The sequence below is a fragment of the Rattus rattus genome, chromosome 4 (genome assembly GCF_011064425.1).
Source record: "Rattus rattus isolate New Zealand chromosome 4, Rrattus_CSIRO_v1, whole genome shotgun sequence".
Lineage (NCBI taxonomy): Eukaryota > Metazoa > Chordata > Mammalia > Rodentia > Muridae > Rattus > Rattus rattus.
This window is the reverse complement of record NC_046157.1, coordinates 87,227,010-87,239,432: the sequence shown is the minus strand read 5'-3', so window position 1 is coordinate 87,239,432 and position 12,423 is coordinate 87,227,010. Positions and strand designations below refer to the sequence as shown.

At 41.0% G+C, this 12,423-nt stretch overlaps 1 protein-coding gene across 6 annotated transcripts in view; it reads right to left on the bottom strand.

Moving 5' to 3' along the window:
• Uxs1 (UDP-glucuronate decarboxylase 1) overlaps window positions 1-12,423 on the bottom strand; it is a 73,083-nt gene that overhangs the window by 44,000 nt on the left and 16,660 nt on the right. For 3 of the 6 annotated variants that reach the window (XM_032900708.1, XM_032900713.1, XM_032900710.1), the window contains 3 exons: window positions 8,078-8,105; window positions 6,226-6,289; window positions 5,929-5,972 (listed from right to left, as the gene is read on the bottom strand). In XM_032900708.1, coding sequence (XP_032756599.1) covers window positions 5,929-5,972; window positions 6,226-6,289; window positions 8,078-8,105 — 136 coding nt within the window. The remainder of the gene's footprint in view (window positions 1-5,928; window positions 5,973-6,225; window positions 6,290-8,077; window positions 8,106-12,423) is intronic. The other 3 variants (XM_032900709.1, XM_032900711.1, XM_032900707.1) reach the window with 1 other exon arrangement.

Here is a 12,423-nt window from a genome sequence, read left to right as displayed (position 1 = left end):
ACATGGCTCAGAGGACCAGAAGCATAAGATTGTGAAGTAAATCCCAAGAGCGAGTCAGCCGGGGAACAAACAAACCTAAGTTTAGCTCTGGATGCGGCAGTATCTCAGGAGTCCCCTCTGAGTCCCCAGAAGTCCTGAGAGGAGGAGAGGAGTGTTCAAGTCCCCAGAAATCCTGAGAGGAGAGGAGTGTTCAAGCTCCTCAAGGGCGCAGTGCTTACGCAGAACCCTCACATGTCCCCAGAGTGCTTTTGAGAGACTATCCAGATAGGTGGACACAAATGGATAACAAAATTTCCAAACTTCCTGCTTCTTCCTCACACTCTGGGCCTGAAACAAAGGCCTGAAGGCCTTGTATGATTTTTCTGTCTTTAGTAGGATCCCTCTGCAATAGACTTGTTTGATAAGTTTAAGTTTAAGGTGGGGGGTCAGGGCATGTTTATCCCAAAGTTGTGAGCCATTATCAATTCCCTGCCATTATCAAGTTGGCCCTAACTCAGGGGAGGAAGTTCCCTCAAAGACTTGTAAAACCCCAACTATGGAGGACAGGTTGTACCTGAGCCCCCTGACATGGACTGGTGAAACACAGGAAAAGCCAGGAGTTCAAAGTCCTCCCTCAGAGGGTCTTCTTCTCTGTGTAGTTGCTGGGTGCATATTATTTCACTCCTAATAAAAGGTGCCTGATCCACCCGCAATGCCTAAGATTTCCCCTGCTGATACTTGTTACACTCAAGATTTTCCCTGTCTTAGTCCTTTAATGGGCACAGAGAACAAACCTAATGCAGATCCCTAGACAGTAACGCTTCGAGTCCTCTCAAGTGCAGTCTGACATTAACACAAGGGGCATGTCATGCAAATAGGCGCTATACCAGAGTGTTTGGAGAATAACAACAAAACTGTTTGTGTTTGCTACAAATGCGACTCTTCCCCAAACATCTTCAAACTATAGTTGGTAGAAAGTGATATGTAACCTGAGGATATAGGTGGCCATCTATAGTCCCTTGAAAGAAAGCTGAGCTTATTTGTCTCAGGAAGAAAATGGCAAACAGTTTTCTCAGGAGTATACTTTAGAAACAGCCAATCTGAAAGGTGTGCATCCAGCATATAGCACCTCGCCAGAAAGCAACTGTGTGCCAGCTATCACTTATCAATTACCTAAAGTCAGTCTAGACTCTAGCCTTAGGTTGAGGACACACCTGTAGAACAGTAAGCACTCTCATTACAAGTCTGAACTACTCCCGGGTTAGGACTGACGCTCCGCAGCAGAGTGCTTGCAGTGCATGCAGAAGGCCCTGGGTTTCAAACCTATATCACAATAAAAGAGTCATCATTAATTAGTATATCCAAAGAACATTTAAAGAAACAGACAAGAATTAAGCAACAGCATGAAGCAGGATCTCTGAGTTCCAGTGAGTGCAGATCAGAAGTGTTTTAGTGTATTTGCATAGCATGCTCTCTGACCAAAGCAGGCCATTAGAGAGGACTTAAGTACTCAGATTCTATGCAGTAGTATGTTGCCTTATATATGGAACATCTGAGGACCTTATTTCTATGGAAGGTACTAGAACCACAAAATAACCGAGAATAACTGCAAAATCAGTATTAATAAATGGGAACCAATGTGCAGGCTCAGGACATGAGCTATACTGTGAGACTGTCTGAAGAGAGGAGGCTCTTCCCTCAGATCTCACTCATGAAGGAAAGCAGTTATTTCAGCAAGAAATCAATATGGAAACCACTCCTACAGTCTCTAAGACAGTGGTTCTCAACCTTTCTAATACTGTGACCCTTTCACACAGTTCATGCTGTAGTGACCCCCAATCATAAAATTATTTTCGTTGTTACTTCATAACGATAATTCCACTCATAAATATAAACATCTGACAGTTCTGATGGTCTTAGACAACTCTTGTATAAAGGTCATTTGACCCACACTCCAAAGGATCACACAGGTGGAGGTCACACAGGTGGAGGTCACCATTGCTGTAAGGTCACTGCTTATGCCATTCTTGCCCTCTGCAGATTTGTTTCTCCATGCACTATTAACAGCTGGATGAGGCAGCTGTGAACGCAGAGCTGTAACACTTTTCAGCAACCTCTTGGTTAGTGTCTCCAGTCACAGACCCACAGAGAGGTCAAAGCTGCAATGGTTGCTGACGGATCTTGCTACTACCCACAACTTATGATTCTACTTTTCTTTATAATTGGTACTCCTATCTGCAAAGTAAAACTCTCCTCGTTTGCCAACCCCTTCTAGTCTGCCCACTCCACTCTTGGAGGGAGGACAAGATAACAACTCCTTAAGATACAAATGGAATTCAAGAACACATCAAAAAGATCACTCACCATAGTCAAGTCAGGCTTATTTCAGAGATTCAGGGAAGGGTCAATACACATATCAATGTAATCAATACACAATAAAAAATGTAAACTACATAAATGGACTCGAGGACAGAGATCACATGATCATAAATGCAAAAAAAGTCTTCTGACGCTTATCCAACATCCTTTCATGTCAAAAGTCCTGAAGACACTCAGAATAGAAGGAAAACATTTCAACATAGTCAAGACTGAAGGTGAAACGCATAGCACTGGAAATCTTAGCTAGAGTAGAAAGGCAGGAGGAGAAGGGAAAAGGCAAACAAGGAAAGAAAGAGGCCAAAGTATCATGGCTGGTAGATGATATCACCGTAAGATATATCTAAAGACCCTAGAGACTCCACTAGAAAACTCTTAGACCTGATAAACACTTTCAAGCAAAGGCAGGATACAAAATCAATCAAAAACTCAGTAGCATTCCTATATATCATTGACAAATACACTGAGAAAGAACCCAAAAGATCTTGGAATAAAGCTAACCAGGGATGTGAGAAAACCTCAGTGACATAAACTTTAAGATGCTGAAGAAAATGAGAAAGCCACTAAAGGGTGGACTTCCCATACATATGAACTGACAAACTTAATACTGTGAACATAGCTACTCTACCCAAACCAATCTATAAATTCAATGCAATCCATACCCAAATTTTAATGATGTTCTTTGCAGCTTTGAGGAGTGGGGATGGGGTCTTAAAATTCATATAGAAGCAAAGACCCAGATAGCCAAAGAAATCCTGAGCAAAGAGTACTATGGGGGTATCACTGTTCCTGATTTTAAGTTAACTACAGAGCCATAGTAGTAAAAACAGCATGGTACTGGCACAAAAACAGCTACAAAGGTCAAAGAGCCAAGGACTTTGATACAAGGCCAAAGTACAGCCACCTGATTTTTAACAAAGGTGCCAAAAATTGCATACCAAAGAAAAAAAGCATCTTCAACAAATAGACTTTCTACATGCAGAAGAATGAAACTAGATCTGTTACTCACCCTACACAAAAAGAAACCCTAGGCCATTATAATAGGCACCTGGAAGACAGTACTGCTGAGAGTCAGACAGACAGCAGAGGCCTAGTTCCAGAGGCTTCAGAGAAGAACAATATTAGCAACTGGGTTAAAGACTGTTTTGTGATATTGTGGCAAAGAATGTGACAGCTTTCTGTCCTTGTCCTAAGAATCTGACCATGGTAAACGTAAAAGCGAAGGGCTTATTTCACTAGCAAAGGAGATTTCCAGACAGCCCTATCATAGATCCTGCAGTATGGTTATTAGCAGTCAGTCTTATATGGGTCTACAATAAAAAAGAGCAAACAGGGCAGCAAAAATACAAAATGTTTAGTTTTCCGAGCAAAGGGACACTGAAAACCTTAAAATGGTATAGACAAAACTTGGCAGAAGAGAGGCTGCAGTCATTAAAAAGTCTAACCCCGCAATGGAGAAGGTTGATCTGAATTGGAACAGTGAACGGGAAGGGTGTACTCAGGGTGAGAGGCCACCCAGCCAAGCCTCCAACTTCAAAAGAACAAAAAGCATAAGGCTGTTTCTGCTTCTGAAAGGCAACTTCAATCAAAACTGACGTTGATGTGGTTCTGGGGCTGGGGTCCACCTGAGGGCAGCTAAACTTGACAATGTTTCCATACTGTGCTGTCTTTAGAGGCACAAGGATGTTAGGAGTGAGGGGGTTACAGAATCATCCACTGCAGTCTCAGAGCCTCCAACTGCCAGTCAGCATGTGCCAGGGAAGTCCCTATGTGAAGGCCCTGAGAAGTTACTTTGTGAAGTTATAAAGTAAAACTTAGGCTGTGTTGGAAGCCACAAGACATGGGAGATGCCAGGGCCATGGTTCCTGCCAAGGGATGTGGTATACAGAAAAGTTGAAGGAGCCCAAGAAAGATAACAAATTTGGAGGAGTAGAGTCATCTAAACCCTTTAAAATTAAAGTTCCAAAATTCAGACATGAACTACAGGATATGGAGTTTGCTCGATGGTTTTAAGTCTTGCTTACTCCAGTGTTTCCTCACTATGCCCCCATTTTTCTATTTTAAAAGAGTAATGTATCTTTTGTGTCACTATATGTTAAGGGTATACAACTTATTTTTTGATTTTACAGGAGGTTGCGATTAAGATACTACATGGAATCTCATAAGAGATTATGGCCCTTTTAACAGTGTTGTAACTGTAAAAGACTAAAGGGACCTTTAAAGCTTGACAAAATGCATTTGCTTTATGGAGGCCAAGGAGTGGACTACTTTGAAGGAGTGGATGCTTTGAAGGAGAAATGTCCTGCATGTTAATTCTTGGTTCCCAGTTGTTGGTGCTGTTTGTGGAGGTTTAGGTGGTATGGCCTCCCTCCTTCCCTCCCTTTCTCTCTTCCTTTCTGTTTCCTAGTTGAGGTTTGAGATCTAAGTTCTCAGCTTCAGTTCTCAATGCTATGTCTATCACTTATTGCCATCATGGATTCAGCCCTGGGACCCATAAGCTCAAATATACTCTTCCTTTTTCTAAATGCCTTAGATTAGAGCTTATCTTAACCTTGGCCAGAGTCACCTCTGTTCCAAGTTGGCAATAGTTAATGTACAGACTTATGAGCTGTCCAAGTGCTGAGAACAATGGATTGTTTGGTACTCAACCTTAAGTGTCAAATCCATGCCCCCACCCCGAGGCTCACAGAACTGTACATGTAGGAGAAAGACTCTAGGAGCCAGAGGAGGATGTGGAGTGCTGCTGGGTGGACACAGCATGACCACTGCACCATGAACTCACAGCAGCTATGGTTAGTTGCACAAGATAAGGCCAACAAGATCAGTCAACATCATCCCGGCAAGAATCACTAACTGGAGTCAGTGTCTTACCAAAAATTAACAACAACAACAACAACAAAAAAGAGTGTGGGGTAGGGACAAGAAGGTGTGTGTATAGGGGGTGGCTAATCATGAGGAAAACAAAGCACTGGGCAGGAGAATCAACTGTCTCACCAGCACTGCAGGAGCTGCACCTCTATAGGATTTTCATGTGGGTTTGGGGGTTCCTAACTCCAGCCCTCATTCTTACAGGGTAAGCACTTTCCACTGAAGTATGTCCTAGGCCTAAGTGTAGAAGGATTTTTTTTTTTTTTAAAACTTGGGATCTCATTAGACTTCAGCAAAATCAGAGTAAAAATTAACTTCAAACAAGTAGCAAACAAACAAAATCTCCCTTTTGTTTTCCTAAAGGAAATCCATTGCTTTCATAGAAAATAGTTCTTAATGATAATGTTTGTAATTCAGACTAAGGTAGGAGAACTGAGAACTCCAGGTCAATAAGGACACAATGAGAATCTGAGCAACGAAAACAGACCTTGTCTCTAAACAACTACCACTACATTCAAGGTTTAAGAACTTAGCTTCTTACAGAAGGAAAAGATCCCTTTTGAGAATTTTTTATGCCCTCTAAGTTCGTATGTAACTTTCCTATATAATGAATTCAACTGAGAAGAACATTCTAAACACCAATATTTCCTGGCATACATCTAAGACATTTTTTTTAAAGGTAAAACCAAAAAAAAGGGTGCATACCTTTTTTCCAAATCTCTGATTTTCTCTCTTAATGGTTCAATAATCTGGAACAAGAACAAAATCAATTTTAAAGCAAACAGGTCTTCCACTACTTTTGTCCTAGCTTAACAATGGAGGGTCAGGTGGCATGAGCAAAACAGATTTGAATAGGGCAGATGGTCTGGAGACTGACAAACGGAAAGTCTCCTTACAGAACTGAATGATGTTTGAGTTTCAGAAGCACTGAACAGAATCACGGAGGAAAGGAAATGGACAGACACACAAATGAAATAGAAGCAAAGCAGAGAGTAGACTAACCTCTTCAATCTTGCTTTCAATCTTTAGTTCACCATTTTCCTGGATAGACCTGTTGAGCAGAAAGCTAGAGAACTGAAATCAGTTGAAAGACTTTGTGCCTTCGATATGTTAGCCCAAAACAAATCCTACTTACAGACCCTCTGCCTTGTTCAAGTACTGGTCACCAGTAACAGTGTGAAGGGATCTCCTCCGATCTGTGAACAAGTGGTTTTATCCAACAGATTGTTTCTATTAAACTAAATAATCTCACCCATGTTACACCCCACAAGAAATTTTATGATGCAGGATGTAGAGTGTCTATAGGAGCCTGTGTTTGTCTACTGGTCTTTCTCAGGGATTTAACACAAAATGGAGTTATTCCAAGTGAAAACAGAGTACCTCTCAATGAGACCTGAGCACTTCGCCTCTCCACACACAGCTATCTTTCTTAGCGGACACACACTGGCAGTGGGAATCAGATGAACAGAGCCTCACCCGTCTTACAAACCCAATTCCATAAGAAGAGGCTGCTGGGGGCTGGGGAAGTTAGCTTGTTTCTAGTGAGAAGCTTGAAGATTTCAAAGCCAACCTCCCATCACAAACAGCTACTGTTCCATATCTGATACTAGGAGATAACAAGGTGACACAAATGTTTCTTTAAACAGAAAACTGTTCTATTATAGCAAATCTGCTTGCACAACGAATGCTTATTCACCTGATTTTTTTTTCTTTTTTCTTTTTTTTCGGAGCTGGGGACTGAACCCAGGGCCTTGTGCTCGCTAGGCAAGCGCTCTACCGCTGAGCTAAATCCCCAACCCCTCACCTGATGTTTTAAATGTTATTTTTTAATTTGGTACACAAGAATTCCTACTTGGAACTTGGATATTTGCAAGTATACCCCCTGCTTATTTTTTTAAAAAGTTAAAGCCAATTCAGTAATGAATGGCTCTAACCCTGATGCTTAGGAAGCTAAGCCCAGAGGATCATGGACTTGAGTCAACCTGGGCTACACTGTAAGTTCAAAAGTAGCCTGTACTTCATTGTAATATTATGCCCAAAAAATAAGTAAAACTGAAACAAAAAAAACCATGGTCACTCAACTTAGAGGGTACCACAAGCTTTAACCCCAGAAAGAAAGGATGTCTAGACAACCACATCTAGTATAAACCAAGCATTCCTGAATCTGAAAATCCAAACATCCCAAAATGCTCTGAAATCTGATACACAATAAGCACCAATAAGACAGTTCCACAGCTCACATCAAGTGAAAAGTCCAGATCAAAACACAGGCTTACCAAAAGTATCTATAAAGTCACTTTCAGGCTATTTACGTGTAAGAAACACATGTGAAACCTGTGTTTAAACATGGGTTCTAGCCCACACAATTTCATTTTACATGCAAAAATATTCCAAAATATGAAAAAGAAAATAAACAAGTAAACTTTAATCTAAACCAAGCATTTTGGAGATAGGGAAGACTCAACTTGTAACTGGCTCCCTTAGGCAAAAAAGCAACCATGATTTCTCTAAGACATTATCCTTCTAGAAGAACTGTGCAAAAGGCCCTATGTTGTCACTCAAGTCACCTAGAATGCACTTTACGTGTGAGTAGTAAAAGCGAGTGTCAACTGTGTACATCTACGGGAGGAGGAGGATGGAGGCAGGCAACACTAAGTGACCATCGTTTCCATCTGAACTTGCCGAGATAGACTCTAAAGTCAGTTGTATGCCTTGAGAACACCCACAGAAGACATTACATGAAACACCCAGATGTGTAAATAGCACAACAGCTTCACCGAAAATATACTCAATTAACCCACAGTCCAACTGAGTCTATGAAACCCAACCATAATGCCCAATTAAAAACAATTACCTCATGTTAACAAAGTTGCCCCAAACAGCTGCAAGAGAAAGGAGAAAAAAAATATATATCAGTGTTTAAATCTACAATACTCTGTGATTCCAACTGATCAAATTTTAACTTTTAAATGCTATTCAAAGTTCACTAAAAAAAAAAATCAGTGTTTACAAAGACAATAAAAGATATAGTCTGTTTTCAGAAAAATCGACTATAAAAAGAAGAAAATAAGATTTCCACGTATTCTTGTAGCTCTGGCATTTGGAATTCAAGGATGTGCTTTGAATGAAAAACATTTTGTCCTCAACATTCTGTTTTAAGAAAGATTCATTCCTTTAAAAAAGAAAGGGAGAAAGGGCGGGCAGAAGGAAGAAAGGCAGGCAGGAAGGAAATGTAAAAGAATTGCACACCTTGAAGACCCAGAGTTTTATTCGAGCTCTCCCTATGCATGGTGTTGATGCAGACAGAACCCAAAGAAGCCCACTGGGCTGTATTCACCCAGCCCTCAGCCTTTACCAACTGACTTCAGCTCTCATCTTCTCTGGTCACAGGCACTTGACAGGCAGGCTATCAACCAGGTGCCTAAGCACAGTTGCCTCTAATAACTGCACAGAATTAGTCCTGACCCAACAACGACATCTTACCATACATGATCTAGACACATAAAAATCTGGAAAACCCCTAATTCAAAATCTGGAATCTAGGGGTTGGGGATTTAGCTCAGTGGTAGAGCGCTTGCTTAGCAAGCGCAAGGCCCTGGGTTCGGTCCCCAGCTCCGAAAAAAAAGAAAAAAGAAAAAAAAAAAAGCTGGAATCTGACATGTGCCCAAATGCAAAACATTGAACCTTGGCATGATGTTACTACAATAAGGAAATTTCATACATGAAATTTAGTTCATGCTGAAATTTATTTAGAATATTGTATAAAATTATCTTCAGACTGCACATATAAGAAACAAATGAATCCTGTGTTTATAGTCAGTTCCCTTCCTAAGATAACTCAAGGACATGCAAATACTCTTCTTTCAAAAAAAAACAAAAAAAAACCCCAAAACAAAAACAAGCAAACAAACAAACAAAAAAACCTCTGAAAATATGAAACAGGTCTGGCCCCAGTTATTTTACAGAAGAGATATTGAACCAGTACTAGGCCATGCAGAGGACTACTTCATAGACACCTTTGCTGTGAATGTGGAGTCCTAACATTATTTCCTGTTCAGGTATTGGTAATTTACACACAGTGAGTACAGATCTCCTTGCTGACATGGCTGGGTTCTGTATGAAATTGGAAGACCTAAAGATTAGTTTCCAATGGGTCCAGGTATCTTTTTGTTGTCACTGGATACTGACTAGTTATCAGTATCCAAAGCATCTTTCCCAATAAACCTCATTGTCAAGAATGTAGCTGACCAGCCCCCCAAAACAAACAAACAAACAAACAAACAAACAAACAAACAAACACCAAAACTTCCCAAGCAGAAGAGGAGGGAAGTAGTAGGGGGAAAAACTGAACTTGCACACTAAAGGGTGAAGAAAGTAAGAAATCTGAAAATTTAAAATAAGATATACTGATTAAAGCATTTCTAAAACTTCTGTTATTATTTTTCATTCAGCCTCATTATGCAGACTTGACTGGCCTGTAACTTGCTATATAGCACCTGCTGGTCCTGGAATCACAGATCCACTTGCTTCTGGATTAAAGGTGTGCACTACCACTCTCTACCTGAATGGTTTGTTTTTAAAACTGGGTCTTATTAGTAGCCTAAGACAACTAGAACCTGTGGTAATCTGCCTACTTCAAACTCTTTGAGTGTTGAAATTATTGGTATAAGCTACCACACAGACCTTATTTATATTCACTTAAAAACTATCTGCAGGGAAGAATGGCACTATGCTCATTTCAAAACTGTCCTTGAAGCTGATCCCCACCCCTGATGCCATATGACAAGTGTTTCAGCGTGTCATTACCCTAAAGGAAGTTCCAGGTGGGCAGTAAGCCTACTCCCTTATGGAGGACACTCAGCAGTTCAGGAAGATGAGCAGCTATTGTAATCATCAGTTTAATTTAGAAAATATTCAGAACAGAAATTGTACAAACAGAGGGTACCCTAAACTCATTCCAAGTATAGCTGGCAGAGGAAGCTCCAGAACAATACTGCTGCACTCATTCTGCTCTGTCTGCATAGCTTAGTGCCTGCCTCTAGTCCTTCTGAGTTCAGTGAACCAAATGTCTCACCTGACCCAGTGCTTCTGGAAAAGCTCTACGGTGTCACTGTGTTTTTATACAAAGGGACGGTCTCAGTACCTGTTCTATTGCTGTGAAGAGACGCCATGACTAACACGACCTTTATAGAAGGAAGCACATAACTGGGGGCCTGTTTAGCCTCAGTGGTTTATTATCACAGTGGGGACCATGGTGCTGTAGCAGTAGCTGAGTTCCATTTTGATCTTCAAGCAGAGTGAAGGACAAAGAATGGGCTTTGCTTATCCTCCTCTTCTTCATCGAAGCCCTTCCTGAGTGACACACTTCTAACAAGGCCACACCTTCCTACTTCTTCGCATCCTTTCAAAGACTTCTGCTCCCTGGTAACTAAACATTCCAATATAGGAGCCTATGGGGTCTGTTCTTATTCAAACCATCACAGCAACTTTCAGAAAGCATTTCATGGAGGGGAGGAGGGAGAGAGCTTATAGTTTTAGAGGGTGCGTCTACAGAGCATCCTGGCAGGGAGAAAGGCAGCAGGCAGGCATGGTGCTGAAGCAGTGGTGAGGAACTTGTACCTGATCCCTAAGCAGAGTGAGAAAAATACTAACTGGGAATAACGTGAGCTCTTAAAACCTCAAAGCCCCACAAACAAAACTGAGAAAGTAATCTCATTTATCTAAAAAAAGTAAAACATAAAATTAAGAAGATTTACATTTGAAAACTATAAAACAAGGATGAAATAATAAAAGGTGCAAATAAATGAGGAAAATCCAGATATATTGTTTTCATGAATAGGATGAATCAATATTTAGAAAGACTGCTGACTGTTATATTTTGATTTTATGTGGTGAAGTAACTGGATTTTTATGTTCATTTTAATGTTTTTGGTGGAGTTTTGGGGACTTATATGTAAGATTATACTGTCTGCAAAGTTATTTTAAACTTCTTTTCCATTTTGAGTGCCTTTTCTTTTTGTTACTTAGTTGTTCTGGCTATGACTAGTACTGTGTTAAGTAAAAGTTAAAAGAGTGGGCATCTTGCCATTTTCTTCTTATTGGTGAGATGAGATTAGCTCTGAAATTATTTCTTAAAGAGTTGTTAATAGTGAAATTAAATTTTGTTACATTTTCAGCTCAAAAACAAAAAACAACAACAATAACAACAAAAAATCAAACCAAAACAAAAAACCTCAAAAGCCCACCCTTGTGACAAATCTACAACAAGGTCACATCTCCTAATCCTTCACAAACAGTTCAACTAACTGGGGACTAAGTATTCAAATATATGAATCTATGGAGCCATTCTCATTCAGGCCATCATGGAGACTCCAAGGCTGCATTTAAAATACTTGTCCCAACAGTCTGTAGCTCTGTGTCCCATCTCTGAGCTCCATGGGCTTTATGTGCTTTGACTACAAGGAGAACAGAAGTGACTTCTGAAGCTGGGCACAGCCAACCTAGTGCTTCCTCACCTGCTAGGACAGTCAGTTTGAGGGCCGGGTCATCATGGAAGAAGGCTGGACAGGGCGAGGGCGAGAGAGGGGAGAGAGAGAGGGGGAGAGTGGGGGGAGAGAGAGGGGAGAGGGGAAGAGAGAGAGGGGGGGAGAGAGAAAGAGAGAGAGAGAGAGAGAGAGAGAGAGAGAGAGAGAGAGAGAGAGAGTGTCTATGTGTCTATGTGTGTGTCTGTGTGCGGACACGCTGACAGCCAGTGCTGAGTGTGTCATTCCAGAGTTAGCCAAGAAGCCATGTGCTGGTGAGTCTTTTCTCATTGGCTGTCTGATTTAATCGGACCAAAGCTCCAGACATGAATTCCCAACCCACAAAGGCCATGATACAATATAACGGTAGTAAAAGTGGTGAAACAGCCTGAATTAGAGTAGAGCTGGATCCAACACCCTTTTAAGCCCACAGATGTTCAGACATCATTTCCAGCACTGAAACAGTATGAGCTGCATTACAACCAGCCCACCTCCCTTATCAAAAGCAACCGATTCATACAGGCAAACTGTCTTTAGGCACAGGAGGGAACAAGACATAGACTTGAGGAAATCTCGACCCCCCAGTGAATGAAGTTGCTGACAATCTAACTGCATTACTCCCCAGCACCATGAAACATCAGGTGCTCCCTGTGAAAACGGGCCTTGCATAGCTTCAAAA